This window comes from Liolophura sinensis, chromosome 7, assembly GCF_032854445.1.
Source record: "Liolophura sinensis isolate JHLJ2023 chromosome 7, CUHK_Ljap_v2, whole genome shotgun sequence".
NCBI lineage: Eukaryota > Metazoa > Mollusca > Polyplacophora > Chitonida > Chitonidae > Liolophura > Liolophura sinensis.
The window spans coordinates 56,613,756-56,631,719 of record NC_088301.1 but is presented as its reverse complement, the minus strand read 5'-3'; the positions used below and the strand labels follow the sequence as shown (position 1 = coordinate 56,631,719).

At 37.5% G+C, this 17,964-nt stretch overlaps 2 protein-coding genes across 2 annotated transcripts; one reads left to right on the top strand and one right to left on the bottom strand.

Moving 5' to 3' along the window:
* Positions 1-1,811: 1,811 nt before the first annotated feature.
* LOC135469777 (U3 small nucleolar ribonucleoprotein protein IMP4-like) lies at positions 1,812-9,615 on the bottom strand. Its single transcript, XM_064748372.1, has 10 exons — positions 9,598-9,615; positions 8,293-8,385; positions 6,499-6,607; positions 6,111-6,194; positions 5,703-5,812; positions 5,067-5,199; positions 4,292-4,446; positions 3,172-3,266; positions 2,762-2,832; positions 1,812-2,544 (listed from the first exon to the last, which is right to left on the bottom strand). Exons 2-10 carry the CDS (start codon positions 8,350-8,352, stop codon positions 2,483-2,485), a joined length of 879 nt encoding a protein of 292 aa, XP_064604442.1. The 5' UTR covers positions 8,353-8,385; positions 9,598-9,615; the 3' UTR covers positions 1,812-2,482.
* A 362-nt stretch (positions 9,616-9,977) lies between these two features.
* Positions 9,978-17,710, top strand: LOC135471255 (pre-mRNA-splicing factor ISY1 homolog). Its single transcript, XM_064750410.1, has 11 exons — positions 9,978-10,110; positions 12,256-12,278; positions 12,720-12,768; positions 13,126-13,234; positions 13,794-13,906; positions 14,566-14,627; positions 14,843-14,898; positions 15,181-15,303; positions 15,626-15,738; positions 15,935-16,024; positions 17,130-17,710. The coding sequence occupies exons 1-11, from the start codon at positions 10,108-10,110 to the stop codon at positions 17,235-17,237; spliced, it is 849 nt and encodes a 282-aa protein (XP_064606480.1). The 5' UTR covers positions 9,978-10,107; the 3' UTR covers positions 17,238-17,710.
* The last annotated feature ends 254 nt before the right edge of the window (positions 17,711-17,964 follow it).

The following is a 17,964-nucleotide window of genomic DNA, read 5'->3' as shown; positions in this document are numbered from 1 at the left end:
CCTGAATAAATCGCTCTTTTTGTATGTGATTGCCACTAAAATTAGATACTACATTGCAAAACTTGTTGCCAGTGTCCCAGTTTTAATATAAGGATCCTATTTAAAATTAGAAAAAAAGTTGTTTTTGGTCTTCCTGATCACATGCCTGCTTTTGTTTCGAATGTGTGACTTTTTACATTTTATTCCAAAAATGTTAAGATTCAAGGTGTTCGTAAGAACAGATGTGTTCAGGTTTTAACTATTTTTGTTTTTGCTTACTAGACCTGCAGGTATTATCTCCTGACTTTATCACCCTGCATAATTATTGCAATAAGTGTCTTGTTTGTTATATTTGAACCATTATCATCTGAAGAAAATTCATTCAGCAGAGGAAAAAAACAAAGACACCACATATACTAATTTTGGAGTTAATCCATTTAGTTAAATTCTCCTTTAGACAGGATAGTCAACAGAGGAAAGATGTTATGGGATGAATTATTGTATTTATAATACAAATTTTAAAGCAAGAATTTCTTGTGGTCTATCTTAAGACATGCAAAAAATGTGCATCATAACCCATAATGAAACTGGCTTGCTTTCAACACCTTTACGCGATCTACCTGGAACAAAATCGGCTCTAAACACCCTGTGTATACAGTAGCCATATGGTAAAGTAAGTAGTTTATTACCGGTACACAGTTCTCACTAAAACTACTTAACCTCACATTGTGTAGCGATTTGTGTATCCACTTTTGCTCTTCAGTTCATATTCCTTCGTGGAACAAATTTCTCTTGCTGTGATAAAAATGTGAATGTGTTTATGTATGTACAATGTATATATCTATAGACAGGAAAGTATTTTGTACAGGAGTTGGTTAATTCTTTGCCCATTTTTGCATGGTTGTTGCCTCCAAGTATAATAAAATCCCTCAGTACATCATTAAATGTGTTAATATTTTTGACTGATTCTGGCCACAGCAGAACGGACCTAAAATTTTGTTACTGGTTGTATGGGACTCTGCACATTTTTCGTCTCTGAGATGTTTCTGGGGTTGTTGAAGGCAGGATGATAACCTACAGGAAAAATATCCATTGCAGCACCAAAACTTGAGGTGCCTCTAAACATACACTTTTTTCGGACAGATATTTATGTTCAATTTATAACGCATTCGCACAAACCAAACCACACCAGATAAAAATATCATATTTGGTGTACAGGTTCATATTGAGGTGAACTAGAGTAGGTTCCTTTTGAAACTTGCCCTTTTGATCAATTTTCTGTTTTCCATGGTTTTTATTTGTGGTTTACACACAGGCTAACATTTACTGGATGTGTTGTACATCACAAAACCAGTGAACAGAGGCAGCCAATTTATGAAGAGCTACCAGGAAACGCAGTACATTGACTTATAAATATGGAATAAATATTGGTACAGCCCTCCAGGATACCAATCATTTGCTATATATCGGAACCATAATTGATAATCTCTGGTCAATACATTTAGAAAAATATATGCAAGTGATTACCACGGGTTGATGACTGGTTACTGACTAGATGAACGAGATACAGTTAATTCGAGCTTTAGCTGTAAATAAAAGATACAGGTGGAACAAGTCGCATAAGCCAGGAGTTTTCTCCCCTGTTCCAGTAGATAAAGTAACCCATTAGATGACTGCAAACAAGGTCTGCACTACATATTATAATGGAGGAAACCATGATTAGAACGAACCGTCAATCACAGTTAGGTATGACAGCTGTTCTATTTCTCAATAATAAAACTGACATGTTGAAATTTGATTCTTGACAATCAACTGTCATTTTCATATTGTGTGACAAGTATTTATTTAAGCGGAATTTTCACAGGTGGCTTAGTCCTCACGCATATATGACATATATCACAGATGGGCCTTTTATGTCTGCTGAATTCCGGTAACACAAATCGGTGGTGTCAGAATTGAATCTAACACGAAAGATTTGTCTTTAGGCATCCTAACAGACCAAGTGTTCATATTCCATCTATTGAAACATATATTTGGAATATAGGTTGATTGTAACAATACTGATAAACTTTCCGTGTGAATTCCAGGTATGCACATCATATTGATGGAAGACAAGCGGTCTTCAACAAATAACAACACAAATGGTCATTCACAGATTATTGTCACTATAGGGCCCACAAACATGTATCATAATGTGTAATTCAAATGTACAAATCCAGTTCATAAAAGCATATAACTAGCAAGTATTCAACAAATACAAAGCAGATGCCAGGAGTAACTAACTCCACAGGACTGTTGTGCCTCTTCCTCAAACTTCACCCGCTTAAATTTTAATAAAGTTTATAAACAAGGGAAAAACTTCCCAACACATGTAAACTGGTTGGACGTCAAGACCCCTTATTACATGGCAATTTGAACCACAAACTGCACAGTGATATATTAGAAGAAACATTTTATTCATCAGTGAGAAATCTTCTTTTCTTTGTGGTATTCATGTATGGTCTCAAGACCCATTCAACATCTGCAGTGCTGGCTGTGTCCAGTGTGCCAATATGATTTGATACACTGCAAAAAAACAGTAAACACCACTTATATAATACATCTTGCCTTGTAATGGTTATGAGCATTAATTTTTACATTAAATCAACTTCTTCAATGTACATGAATATGTACTTGCAGTATCAGGGATGTTAACTGATAACTGAAGATCTTAAAAATTTGTGTCAACATGAGGTAAGATTTTAGGCTTTCAATACAAGGTGCTTTAACTTCTGATACTCACATTTCATTTCAAATCGTGGTCCTACTTCTGTCAGAACAATATCTCTGTCAACATTTTTGTACACATGGTGCCTGAAAGACGAAATGACAAACATTGTAGCTACCAGTGTACAGACATAAACCAATGTCTATTTCTTATATATTCAAACCTCTATAATACAATCAGAACGGAGCCCAGTAACAATCTGAAAACTTATCCACCTGAACACTCACAGACAATTGAATGATTAAGTGACCAATTTAAAAATTTTTTTTTCTATTTATAATCACTTAATTCAGTCAGATAATCTTTTACCGTACTTCTATATACATGTATAACGTGTCTATATTATCATCCATTACTACCCTCATGAAGCTAGCACCCTTGTTTTAATAAATGCATCAGAGTTCTAGGAAAATGGAAACTATTACCTGAATGAAATAAAATCATCATCATTGGAGAAAGTTATGACCCTTCTACTGTCATCTTTAGGCACAGGGAACAAGTACTTCAGTATATTTTTCACCTAAAATACGAATCAGTACAATAAGACAATCGCACACTTATCTGTATTATGTTACATTTTACTCCGCACTCAGTGTATCTCATTTTATATTATGGCTGTCAGGGTTATGGTGGGAGGAAAACTGTAACTGAACACATTAAACTGATTGATTGATTCTGGAGGCAACATTTGTGCCTTTTACAAGTAAATGATGAAGTTCACCCTTCGGCTAGTTCGGCCTACTGGCTAACTCTCCTTTGTGTGACATTATGGTGGGAGAAAACCGGGCAGAGCGCCGGGGAAACCCACGACCATCCGTAGGTTGCTTGCAGACCTTCCCACGTACTGCCAGAGAGGAAGCCTGCATGAGCTGGACTTGAACTCGCAGCGACCGCATTGGCGAGAGGCTCCTGGGTCATTACGCTGCGCTAGCGCACTAACCATCCTAGCCACGGAGACCCCGAGTTCATTACATATGTTTGTGCCATGTTGCTGGAGTGGAAGGTAAGTGACCTCCAAAGAACTTCTGTAAGAGCAGTGTTTTTTTTTTCAGTAACTGTCTCACAAGCACTGCCAAGTGCTTAATGCCCCTAATTCTGGAGAATCTTACAGGCTTTTTTATATGTAGTGTAAATAATTAGTAAGAAGTGTGAAAAACTCCTTAAGCACTTTGCATAATACTTTAGAATTTATGCCTGACCATATTTAATTTTTGTTTGTTTATTTATATTTGATTGGAGTTGAACGCTATACTCAAGAATATTTTTCGCTTATAAGATGGCAAGGAAGGAAGCTGAACTTAGGTCGAGAGAAAACCAACAACTATCCATAGGTTGCTGGCAGGCCTTCTCATGCATGACAAGAGTGAAAGCCAGCATGAGCTAGGCTTGAACTCATAGTGATCACATGGGTGAGAGGCTCCTGAGGAATTGTTGCCATAATAGCTAACCACTAGGCCACTGAGGCCCACCTACACATGTAGCGTGAATGTCTACAATTACAAGACATGATGCACAACCATAACAAGGTTTCCTGTCCTTACTTACCCGGTTACCAAGCTTTGATGAAAATTTGTTGAAGATGAGATGCGGGAAAGCCTCTGACATGGTGCCTACATCTGGGATGTCATGTCTCATGACAACATTTGAGAGTGTGAAGTAAGCCGTGGGACCATAGGGTAGGTGGCAAACTATCAACCCATCTGCACAAGAAAATTAGGTTACAAAAGTATAATCATAAGAAAGCACATTTTTGTGTTCAACTAGGATTTAATAAATTCTATAAAAGATCCTTGCACATACAAAATAGCAATACAAATAATAAATGATAAGCCTTGCCTATTACATGAAGGCAGGTGTGAAAAAAAAAATGAAGTTTTGCCACAGGCGTACACAGATTAGTGTCTGACACTGTACCATTGTATCACTCTCACAATTTCTTGATTAACTTTCGCTTACTCAAGTCCTTTTCATTTCATGCTGCCCTTAAATATTCCCATTGATAACTTACAATCCAACAAATAGTCCAGTGCTACATGTTGCTGTCCATTCTGCTGAAATGTCCATTCCCAAGATATACTAGTTTTCTTGTTTTACATGTGGCTTTGTGTTGTCGGACAAAAAAACACTCAAGCCGAGCCTTCACTAGTAATGAAAACATATCTGAAGCATAGAACAGATTCTGTTGCATTGTTGCAAACTAACTTGGTTTGCAAGTTAGGAAAGGTGCAACTGATCCCTCAAAGTACAGGTACCATGTACATGTATTTCAATCATATGTGTTTGTTTACTGGTGCTAGCTGCTCTTTGCCCACAGCTTTACCTGGCACACCCCTGTGTTCATGGAGCAGTATTAAATCTGTTACATCATTAGATCGGCATGCTGACATCAGCTGATTTGTCTCATAGTTCCCTCTGTTGATTCGTTGACTGTTTGGGAACAGTAACCGCACTTCCTGATAAAAAAAAAAAAAAAAAATTTCAGCATGATGACACAAACTAATAGAGAATTCAAACATGTTCTTTCTTACACAGAAGAAAGAAAGTGCATGGATATGTCTCAGATTTTCTACTTTTGACTCCAATTTTGGATCTTTTGGGGCCTTTCCCAAAAACAAGTCGTTGCCTAAGTTGACTGTAACTAACACAGCAACATATGCTTTAAATGTGTGTTGCGAAGACAGTTACAATCGCTTGGTGCAAGTGGCCCCTGGACATGTGCAGTCAAGCTAACTTGACTTCACTATCAAGTTAGCTGTTTCCTGCTTTGAGTATGTGGGCCCAGTTCATTTGATTCACCGTGAGCTTTAGACAGTATAACCTGTAAGTTTCTCTTGCTACTGCTGAGAGTTTTAAAATCACCACCAAACAAGAAATTTTGATAATAATAATTGTTGGAATAATATAGTTGGACATGACAACATTTTAATATACATCCCCTTACTGAAATATTTCTCACCTTTGCAAACTGTTTTAACTTAGAGCTTGGGTCTCTTGAGGTTGTCACAATAATTTTTGGGTCCTCCACTCCAGCCCACTTGTACTCGTCATCCACATTAGTTGTAATTCCTTCCAAAAAAGCAGGTTGTTGATTAACTTATGAGAATGCGTCTTCTTATACAGATTAAAATATTGCAGTGTACCATGATTGTATTAGGAACATGCTAATTGGCACTTTCATCACAGTTCTTACTACCAGATCTATAAGTATTGTAAATTTGTCTGATTGTGAGAATTCTATTGATCTAAGAAAGGTGTTTCTTTCAACACATAATGTTTTATGCCGGCATTTATTTGCAACTGAAAGAGCACCTTTTTGGGCAAAATTTTAGGTGATTTAATGTACTACAGAGGACAAATTCCCTACCATCAGCTCCTGGATCCTCCCAGTCTAGCTTTTTTTGTAAGTCTATGGCATCTCTCCTTAGATCTGTGGGTATCTCCTTGTTTTCTGCAATGGAAATATCACATGACAATGAATACTTCTATTCGAACACTAAGTGTGTTTCATGGAACTATGTCACCTTGCAACTGAAGGCTGTAAATATTCTTTTTCAACTATTATGTCAGAGGAGACTGTGATCAGCTATGTGGTCAGTTTGCAGACTTCAGGAGTAAAAATTCTTGATACATGTTACACAAAAATTCATCCTTCAAACAAAGAAGTCGAAGAGAGTTAACCAAGGTGACTCAAGGTGACTGGAATTCTTTTCCCATATAATAAAAGCTGATGAATTCATCAATCTAAATCTTACCTTCTAATGATCTCTTCAATCGCTGTCTTTTGTCTGCAACTGCACGATCACGTTCTTCAACAGATTTCCTGTAAATATATTCCCGCCGCAGCCTTGCCTGTCGTCTTAACTGAAATTACAAATAACTTATTTCCGTCAGCAGGTTAACAGGAATTACTGTTATAATACTGGACACTGCCACAGTAATCCTTGCAATACAGATGTGGCTGCCATGAAAATTATCCTCAGTAAGGGAATATATCTGCAAATTTCTGTGTACTGTAACTCACTTTTCAAGATTCAGAAATGTGGCTTAGAAATGATATAAAGTGGGATGGAGAAGCATGGGTGTAAATTTTTACAGATGTAAGAATCTGAATGACAGACGTAAAGAAAACTAAAAAGACAATGCCCTACATGAAACTCATTTCACCAGAAGTGATAATAATTGAAGCCTCATGTACAGCTGGGGTGGAGGGATCGTGAAAATATCTGAGCGATTGAAGGAAAAGCATTTTATAGTGAAAGAAAGCTAAAATATGAAGTAAGGTTCATCATACAGACCTCTGAAAACTATGTGTAAAAATATTTTCATTTATTTTTTTAGATTTTCTTGAGAGTTGAAAGGCATTCAAATATTTGAATTCTGTGGTTGCTTTATGGGCCGTACTGATGGTATTAAGGAACTCTGATGTCAGATCACCTTTTTCTCCTCATGTTCACCAGAAGGAAGGAATTTTTGAGAACATTATTTGAGTAATCTTTTACTCATGGGTTAAAGGATTTTTTTCAACATTCAGGGGCCCTCCATGGCTCAGTTGGCTAGCGCAGTGTAATGACCCAGGAGCCTCTCACCAATGCGGTTGCTGTGAGTTCAAGTCCAGCTCATGCTGGCTTCCTCTCTGGCCGTACATGGGAAAGTCTGTCAGCAACCTGTGGATGGTCGACGGTTTTCCCTGCGTTCTGCCTGGTTTCCTCCCACCATAATGCTGGTCGCCATCGTATAATTGAAATATTCTTGAGTTCAGCGTAAAACACCAATCAAACAAGTAAATAACATCATTCAGTGTCATGATGAAAGTTGGAAAAACTTCCTGTGACGTCAGAGTTCCTACACTCTGGTAGTATGGTCCATAAAGCCCACTTTAGAATTCAAAGGTTTAAACTGCTTTAACTCTTCACAAAAAATCTAAAAAAAAAAAAAAAAAAAAAAAACAGATGAAAGTATATTTATGCATAGTTTTAAGTTGTCTGTATGATGAACCTTACTTCATATTTTAGCTTTCTTTTACTTTAACCATGTTGCTTTGATACACCGATAGACAATGGCATGTCAGAATTTTATAGAATAGCTCACTGAGGACAGTTAGACATAATAGTTGTTCATTTTATTTTAAATGTAATCGTGCATATTTGCACAAATCTGTACATGTACTTTCACAGAAGACAAACAAGAAATGCAAGAGGTGTGAGTCAGTAGAACTCGAACTCTGAGAGAAGCAAATGGTCGATCAAATGACTATGCTGAAGTGTGAGAGAAGGTCAGGGCAGATAGAATAATTGTATGTTTATATATTAATGGGCCTTGCGAGTTCACATAGATTTGGACAGGACATGGTAGTGGACTCTTGCAAACTAACCTCGTTAAAAGCCCTGACTTTACAATAGTTGATAGAATGAATACACACCTAGCATAAATCAATGTTAACTACAAATGTTTCTACAAACTGACTAACCTGTTGTGAGAATTACGTCTGTTCATTAAAAATAGTCATATTTTCCGAGTCTATACCATAGCAGTTATAGTATACCCACCTCCATCAAGCTGCCATATAGCCACAGCCTCAAATGTATCGGACTAACGGTAAGGAACATTTACCACATCTTCACACACGCATTAAAATTTCCCTAGCAAAAATCAATGTTAACCGAGTGATGAACATAGCCAACTAACCTGTTCCGAGCGTAGCTGAACCAAAAACAATCCAGGACAACCTACACAAATTCACAACACAAGTACATTTTCAGATGAGAATGAATGAGTGATGAGTGAAATGCTCTGAGCTCAGGGCCTGCGCCAGTCTAAATCTGACGGGCGACTGGACTTACCTAGTGTTACTGTAATGATTGCCATTGGGATTACCTTCATTGAACTAACTTATTTTTTTTTTTACATCTATCACGCGATGTGTGCATGACTATCAGAATGAGATGGCAGCCACAGTGCATGTAGTGTCTGGAAATGTACTTATTTTGAACTTGTGTGGTTGTCATGGATCGTTATTGGTTCAGCAAGACTTAAAACAGGTTAACTGATTATGATGAACACTTGGTTGACATTGAATTTACGCTAGGGAGGTGAAGACATACCCTAAATCACATCTAGTTTAGCTGATGAATTTAAAAAGTGTACCCCACGACTCCTTGTGTCTAACTGTGATTCTTGGTAATTGGGCACAGATGGGGGACAGTGGAGGTCTCAGCAGTGTTTTTTCACAGGATTGTACATACCTGTGACAAGATTAATAGACAAGCTCATGCTTCCCTGCACATGCAACTGTTAGCTCCTGTAGAATCACTACACACCTACGGCAAGAATGCACATCTCACTTATTTTTTGCCAAGTGAGTCGTGCCAAAATGCTTCATTCAGCAATGAAATTTTAGCACTAGTTCCGTCTCTACATATCTTCTACCAGAATGCATGTTTCATGTATGGTCTGCGAGAGTATGTTGTGCCAAAACATCAGTAACAATTAGGCCGACATTGATAAGGGTGCCGTTCTTTCAAAACATCACCGAACGACGAAATATGTGTCTAGTCTAAAATAAATAACTATATATGGTCAGAAATTTTCGGCTAAACTCGTGATTTAGGGTATGTGGGGGCTGTATTCCACCTTAACTCTTGCAAAACTTTGGGTTGCTGGATTTAAGAGTTACTCTTAAATTCAAAATCATTTGGATAATATGCTGGGCAGAAGAGAGATTCTCGAAACTGGAAAAAAATTAAGCTGTATTAATGAAATGCTCTGTTCCGTCCGTCACTACAGCGTAAAATCAGAACGTCTTTACAACACGCCACATCTAGTGAGAACGCTAACAGTGTAATGCTTTTTACTTTCATGGGCCAAGATGCTCCCAATGAACCAAAAATGAACCCAATGGGAAAAGTTCTATGAAAATTTCTCTACAGATCAATATTAATGTCCATGGCATGATTAATACTAGAATACTACATCCAAAAATACAGTTCACAACACACACATGTGACCTACCATGCTGTTTTACTTGAAGTCGAAACCGGAAGTGAGGGCTACTGTAATCTATAAAATAGTTTTTTTGAACAATAAATAAAACAAAATGAACAAAATCATAACAATAACTAATAAATATTGCTTTGTAATGAATTTTATATACATGTACATATAAACTGTCACTTAACATATAGTAATTTATTAAAACTTGTTTATCGCTTAGTTTTGTCTATGCCGAAAAACGACTCAACAGCGACAACTACAACTGAAAAGCTGGTGTTCAACTGATGAACTTGAGATTCCTCTTCACGTGAGGAAGCCAGCTGTACTCTGTTAACCCTGTTCCAATCGTGAGGTGACTTCAGGCTCCTACAATGGTATGTTTATTAAAGTGATTTGTTGTTTGCTGTGTTGTTATTAGCGATACTAATCTTGAGTTTGTTCGATAGCAGCAACAACAACAACAAATGATAAATAAGCCAGGTCATAATCTCCACTTGCACATAGCCTTTTGTTAACCGTTTAGTCTATTATGACGAGCTAAGTTGGTATATGGTGTTATGCATGGAGAAACTAAGACCTATGGAATAAAAAAATTGAGATATGACCCTACAGTTTTACAGAGTTTCCACTGGTCCCAGTTGCCTGTTTCAACTCCTCTTTTTGTACTGGGCTGACAGAGTATCACGGCCACAGCAGCAGACTGTGGTAAACCATGTATCGTTTCATGCCATGCTCGATAAGTCATTTCTAAATGATGGCTGCAGTCCAAGAGGGGTGTCAACTTTGGGTCTTACCTCATCGCTTGCCCGCACACGCAGCATCTCAGGTATATTCCTGTCTGTAATGGCACACAAGTCCCGTATTCACCACGTGGAAAACCATTTCTAATCAAGGTGACAATCACCTCCTGGTGAAGGCAAAATGACTGCTGCATTAGCGATGACCGTCACGTGAATTTGGGTATGATGTGGCCTTACAAAGTGGAATATGTGTGGGATGTTGCATGTGCTGGTAAGCTGAGGTAAGAGCCACAGTTAACATCCATTTTATACTCCTGCAACCAATTATAAAGATGTATTGGAGTCTGCGAGAAACAGTGTATTGTTTATAGTGTATCGAGCTGTGACACTGCCAGCCCAGTATAAAGAGAAGAATTGAAACAGGCACCTGGGACTAGTTGACACACTATAAAACTGTAGGGTCATATCTCAACTTTTTGTATATAAAGAGAGGAGTTGAAACAGACACTTGGGGCTATGTGTCAACATGGCTAGACATAGGTATAGGCCTACTTTGACTTGAAGTAGGCCTATTTGAAAGCTCTGAACTGAGAAAATTCAGGAAGACTGATCTTCCCCTGTTAACATTCATGATAATTTTAACTAGTCTGAGATTGCCCAAATGTTAGGGTTGAATTTTGTTCGGCCAAGAATGGCCTCAAACAAACATCCAGTCCATTTAAAACCCTGATGCAGTTACCTTCCCTCGTTGAGGCTGTCAATACAGCGAGTCGCTTTGAGCATCACCAAGGAATCTAGGGCCCACGCGGTCAAGGAAATTAGGGATTAACGATGTACTTGTGGTAAATAAAGAGACGAAATGGCAAGGAACATAAGTGTCTTCTGCAAACTTCAGGCAAAGAACAGATATTTGATGGGTAAAATGCTATGACAAACTGCTACGGCAACTGCATCTGGTTTTTAAACGAAGCACCCTGATGTTGTTTTGGGGCCATCCTTGGCTGGGCAAACCAAACCAAATGTCAGCACAATCTCACACTAAACCTAACTAGCATGTTTTGCTTGCGGACAGAATGGAATGTAAGAATTGGCCTAGTCCATCTAGATGACATTGTAGTGCTATTTTAATAGTCTGACATTTATCGTAACACTGAGTACATCCCAGCCTCTCAAAAAAAAATATTTTCAAATCCATGTCCGTGTCCGTGACAGTTCTACCTAAATTTACCTGCCAAGGAGTGCAAGTTATGTTTTATGCCCTTCTGGGTTGGATTATGAAGCTTGGTGCTTTGGCTACAGAGGGTGGTGAAAAGTTCAATGCTATATCACATGATCTACTAGAGGTATTTCAAGACCACGTTATGTATCAAAATAGCTCCTCACCGTCTAACTCGAGACATTGTCTTTGTTATTTTTATCTGAGAGGATAGTAAATGATTTAAAATTTTGCTCAAAAAGAGAATTTTTGATTGCAAAGAACTGTCATATGCTATTACTTTTGGAGGTGAAACATTTTTCCAGTAGGACATCATCTTGCATTCCAATGAAACCTTAAACATTTTTCTATGATAAATATAACTAGTAAGTCAATATCCTACACACATCAGTTACTCTTACATCTTCTACTTTTCTCCATTCAATAGATTTTAACTGTATTTGGCAACATAACGTTGCCAAAATTGCATAAAGTCTCAGTTTTCAAAATTTCTTCTTTGTTGATTCAAGTTAGAGTTAAAATCAGTAAATGTTTTTTAACTTGTGATTCGTTTTTTTTTTCAGGCTCGAAACAGTGAAAAAGCTATGTAAGTACTTTGATTTATGTCTGATATTGTATAATTTCATGATACACATGCACAGTGATCTTCCTCTCAGGATCATTGTACATTATTGGCATTAGGTCATCACCATTTTAATCTTCAGCAATTCATACTGAGCCAGGTGGCTTGATACAAGGGAGATAACCGATGGATTGTTGGGAATCTAGGGCAAACTGGAAAGAGTTTTCATTTTCTCAGCATTTAAAGGTGTTTGCCCTGAACATGATGTTTAAATAAAGTGTACTACAAATTGTAGTTCTCCATTTACATTTCCCTAAGACATTTATTAATGTTAAAAATGAATTATTAACAAGTTAATATTAGATATTTTTGGGTATATTATATCAGATAAGAGTATGTAGCTTTGCCGTAATGGACTAGCCCCTCAACATCTTATCCATTCATAAATGTACATGTCAATTTCAGGACCACTTTGGCTCGGTGGCGAGCAGCTCAGGCGGGAACGAAGGAGAGGGTAAGAGAATTGCTTTAGTGATGTCTAGTGACTGCCTACAGGATACCTTTTAGTTTTAGTTGTGCCTTGTCACAGTTCATGTACCTTATATTGTGTGGTATTAAACATAATTTACTCACTGTGTATTTCCCCTATGCATGCCAACATCAAAACTTTGCCAAGTATAAATAAAACATGGAAGATTTTCTTCTAGTGATAAAGTGTATAGTGTAGTGAGTGGTTCGAATAGGCAGGTGTGCACAACTTTCGTATAGATGCTGCTTTATGTTACTCTGCCTTTAAACTGACTTATGTTTATTTTGAATTTTGTAAATGGTGTCCTATGGAAGTAAACTCACATTGTTGTCTTTTAAACAGGAAAGAAGGCCATTTCTTGCAACAGATTGCGAAGACCTACATAAAGCAGAAAAATGGAGGAGACAAATCATTGGAGAAGTTTCCAGGAAAGTTGCTCAAATTCAAAATGGTAAGTGACATGTCATGATGTTTACGTACAAACACAGGATTTGTACTGAAGACCTGCATTTTGATGTTGTGAATTTCCTTTTATGGATATGTTATATGGATCCCATAATGATAGCTGTGGCTGTTCATCAGACAGAGCGTTTTGTTTATTTCTTTGGATACTTATTGTAGTGGTGATAAGCTTGATTTACGGGCTGAAAGTTATGTAGATTTCTATTATTTGTGACAAAAAGTGATGGTTGATAATATTTTGTTTCCTAATTTTTCCCTAAGACCGTAAAAGAGGAAGTTGTAACTTCCTAGCTTGGTATTCAGCATAAAGGGGATAGTTCAACGACTGGTTGACCCGTATCAGTATAATGTCTCGGGCGGGGCGGCATACTTGCCTTGGGTAAGAGGTCTCAGTGAAGCAGCACTAGATAAAAGAGCACTGAAATCCGCCTGCAACAAGGAGTCACACTACATGCACTCTAAAGATTCCTTCATCGTCAGATGACTGAAAAATTGTTAAGTACGATGCTAAACCCCAAGCACTCACTCACTCCTAATCTTTCCTTCAGCTGGATTGGGTGAATTTCGACTTCGAGATTTAAATGATGAAATTAACAAGCTTCTTAGAGAGAAAGGTCATTGGGAAGATCGAATAAAAGAACTTGGTGGACCTGATTATAGGGTGAGTATCACGAAAACGTATCAGATGTCTTCCAACTACTTGTACATGGTAAAAATATGAATTTCACCATGTCTGTCCATTAACTGTTCAAGTCGAGAATGTTTAAGGCTAATTCACCATATCAGAGAATGGGTGAATTTATTTAGAAGCACACGCAGTAATGTACAGTAAGGTGACTGGAAATTGTACAGAAAAATGTCTGTTTTAGAAGACTGGGAAAGTCTTTCTTATGGATATACAACTTCTTGGTTTATGAACTCTACGTTTCGATGTATTTACTAACATTGTTATCAAATGAACGATATACAAACTTTAGAGGTTAAATATAACAACTAGAGAACCAAATGACAACACGTAGAACAAAGGATAGATGTGATTAAACAGTATTCTGGGATTGAGGGATTTACAGGTTTAGACTCAGTGGGGTTATGGGTCATTTTGGAGAATTAAGAGATCATAAGCCGCATGGAGATAAAAATCTTGATCTCTGTTCAGTCTTGGCTTATACTGTGCATTCAAACCTTAGAATGCCTTTCTATGCCTTTCTCTTTCTCAGTAGAACTCTCAGACCCAGGCATAATGGGTTTAAGCTTGTTTAAAATAGTATTTTTGTTCTCTGGACTTTGATATACAACAGTTGTTGTTATGTTTGCATGTAGAAAATAGGACCAAGGATGTTGGACCATGAAGGAAAAGAAGTGCCTGGAAATAAAGGATACAAGTAAGACAAAATTTGTTTATTACCTTTGCTTAGGACTAAATTTATGCACCATCGTCATATTTGCCAGAGGTAAGATAAATGACAGTAGTTTTTTGGAATAAACCCAAATCATGCCTTGCTTGTTTCCTCTAGAACCTTTACCAATCAAAACTGCCCATATGTTATGAAACCATACTTAAAGGCCCTCTCTGTATGACAACTTCATTTGTTTTCAGATATTTTGGAGCTGCCAAGGAACTACCTGGGGTAAAAGAACTATTTGAACAAGAGCGTAAGTAAAAAATTTTCTTTGAATGTCCACTGAATTTTTAAGATTTTGCATGGAATAGTAAACGAAAGCATTTCATTGAAAATAAGTGTACACAAGGCTGTAATGGTTATTACTTGAAAGCCCAAATTGTGTTTATTGGGACTTTGAATTTGATTGAGGAAGAAACATATTTATGGTCAATTACTTTTTATTATAAATATTTATGAATACATGTATATGTTATATGTGTCTGTTGAGTGACAAGGAAAGGCGTATGGTATTTCTGTTATGTTTATTTTGTAGCTTTGTCTGCACCACGAAAGACAAGAGCAGAGCTCATGAAGGACATAGACGCAGATTACTATGGTTACCGGGATGAAGATGATGGGGTATTAGTGCCGTTAGAGCAGAAGCAGGAAAAACTTGGTTAGTTTCATCATTTTTTGAAGTGCTGTAAATTTTGTGATAATTCTGATAAGTCATCTGGAAAGTAGCACGAATTTGTCCCAAACGAATTTGTGGCCTGCTGAAGAACTCCCAAATTGCACCTGGCCTAAAGTCCAAATTTTGTTTTTTTCCTCTCTCTCCCTTGTGGTGACAGGTAAACTCAGTAGCACTGATCTGTGCCTCACTCATCCGAGTGGATAAATGTACTGGTAGCTGGCTAACCCTATGGTCTCAAGACTCCCAGCTTTTGGTATCACATATCCATATATTCCTTACAATAACTTTTACCTTCATTGTGTAGCTGTGGAAGCAAAAGTTGCAGAGTGGAAATCAAAAAAAGAGGCCATTCTCAGGGGAGAGAGTTCCAAAGCTGAAGACGGGGAAGAGGAAGACATTTACTTTGTTAATGAAGAAGTGAGTAATTTACATATTGTTTCTGTAACTTGAAATTATTACAGCATACATTGTGAACGGACACCTTTGTTCATATATGAGAAACTCATTGGCATCATGTCATGTATCTTTTTTCTCATTTCATATAACCTTATGTTGTACAAGTGTTTTATATTTTACTAAGGCTGATTTCCCTTTTCAATTTTACCTTTACCAGTCTGATGATGAAGAAAAAGCTTTACCGAAGAAGGTAGAGGAGAAACCCCAACATTTCATTGCGCATGTCCCGGTACCTTCACAGAAAGAGGTAAAACTATATTTGCATTATTCTTACCCTTCTTAACTATGATAAGTATAATTTGGTGTTGGTACTGTACTCAGATAATTTCACGTGCGAAATAAAGGACAGCTTTTGAACTGAAGTAAATCTGGCAGAACCGAGAAGATTATGAAACGTTATGAAAACATTTCTACACATTATGCATAGGGTGAACCAGGGGTCCTCGCTGGGCCTTCAGTTAAATATCCGGGGCCAGTTGTTCATATTAAAGGTAAGCTAGGCTTATGTCTTCGTAGCAGCCTCTTCCCAATACAAAGTAAACGACACTTTAGTTTGGGCTAATGTTAATACCTGGCTTACTGTAATTCTTCTTTTCGCTTGTTGGCAAGGTGTTTATTCAAGCTTATTCTAAAGGGACTATTCTGTGTACTTTTTGTAAGCCATGAAATTGGCCAATCCACCCAGTGTAGTTTAAAAATGTGTATAAACTGCACTGAAAGTTGCTCTTACACAAGAGGTTGAGGAATTAAGGTAAGTCTTAGTACAGTTTTGAACATCTGGGACCTGTTCTCACCACAGTCAATTGACCCCTGTTCATTACAAAGCTGGCTCAGTTGTTCTGTTGAGAAGACAATTTGTCATAAATTGGATGCTCAGGTTTCCTCCATCCAAAAACCTGCCCATCTTAAAAAATATTTCCATGTTGATTGAAACAAGAGTTAAATAAATAGAAATAAGATGAACCAGTGAGTTTGAGTATTTTGCCTTTATGCAATAGCATCTTTATTTCCCTGACATACACAATATTCAGCTGAGTTTCCTGAAATAACTACAGACAAATAATGACTTCAGCAAATTTTTCAAAGACACAGAACAAAAGTTTTCTTAATGTGATTTCAAGGGACATTGTAACATTTTTGCATGGTTTGGTATGTTTTTAAAGTCGTATTGTTTGGCATGGAAAATGTCAAACTTGATACATCATGTGAAACTCCAGTCAATCAGAGTACACAAGTACTCCATAGCTGATGTACAAGTAGGACGCATTGGTTGACGGTGCTTATATGGCCTGGGGAGAGAAAAAGTTCAAATACTCTCATTTTTTTTTTGTTTTTTGTTGTTGTTTTTTCAGATTGAGGAAGCATTGGTACACCGTAAAAAGATGGAGTTGTTGCAGCAATATGCAAGTGAAAGTTTACAGGCAGAAGCATCTGAGGCAAAAACATTACTAGGATTATGACCACTATGCGTGTTCTTTAACAGAGACATATATTCATACCTGTAGCTGGCTCCTGATCAAATTCAGCTGGATCAGCACCACACTGCTTCTAGGGGGAGGTAACTGGTAGTGCTTTGAGGCAAGAAAGGACCATCAATGAGGTTGTCTTCCAGTTCAGCATTCTGCAGCTTTGGCCAAGGTTTGGAACTCGCACGCAGGTCAGTCTCAGTGAGGACATTTGGGGAACCGACTTATCATACTTTGCTTCCAGTTATTTGCGGAGCTGTGATGTGCTAGTTTTGTTGGCATCAGTGTAAATTCATTCGTTTTTGTGTCAATTGGAGGGAAAATCTTGAAGGAATGAGACACTGTGATGAACATTTGTTGTCAGCTGCAGACTGCATGGCGAATCTACTCTCCATCGCCTTCTATTATCAGAACTTACACTTGGCTTTTGTTTTATCAACATCCTAAGAAGGCCTACTCTGGTGAATTCTAGCATTCATTTATCATTTGTATATAAATGTAAATAAATATTTTTTTTTACAACCTTTGTTAACTTTATTGGAATTATTTTTTTTCACAACAGCCCAACTTCTTATAGTTTTATCTCTGTTTTGCCCTATTTTTAGTGTAATCTAATCTAGATTGTACCAGTTCAGAGCACTGTCGGTGGGTACCAGTCAAACACCGGGCAGAAAGACCTCAATTACCATTTTATTGACGTCAAACGTTTGTTTCCAGGGTC

Coding starts and splice junctions, on each gene's coding strand:
- LOC135469777 (XM_064748372.1), bottom strand. CDS start 8,352: ATGTTCCTTACCGTTAGTCCGATACATTTGAGGCTGTGGCTATATGGC. Junction 6,608..8,292: donor TATATGGCAGCTTGATGGAG/GTGGGTATACTA, acceptor TTGTAATTTCAG/TTAAGACGACAGGCAAGGCT. Junction 2,833..3,171: donor GATGATTTTATTTCATTCAG/GTAATAGTTTCC, acceptor TTCGTCTTTCAG/GCACCATGTGTACAAAAATG.
- LOC135471255 (XM_064750410.1), top strand. Junction 12,769..13,125: donor AGGCGGGAACGAAGGAGAGG/GTAAGAGAATTG, acceptor TCTTTTAAACAG/GAAAGAAGGCCATTTCTTGC. Junction 14,628..14,842: donor CCTGGAAATAAAGGATACAA/GTAAGACAAAAT, acceptor ATTTGTTTTCAG/ATATTTTGGAGCTGCCAAGG.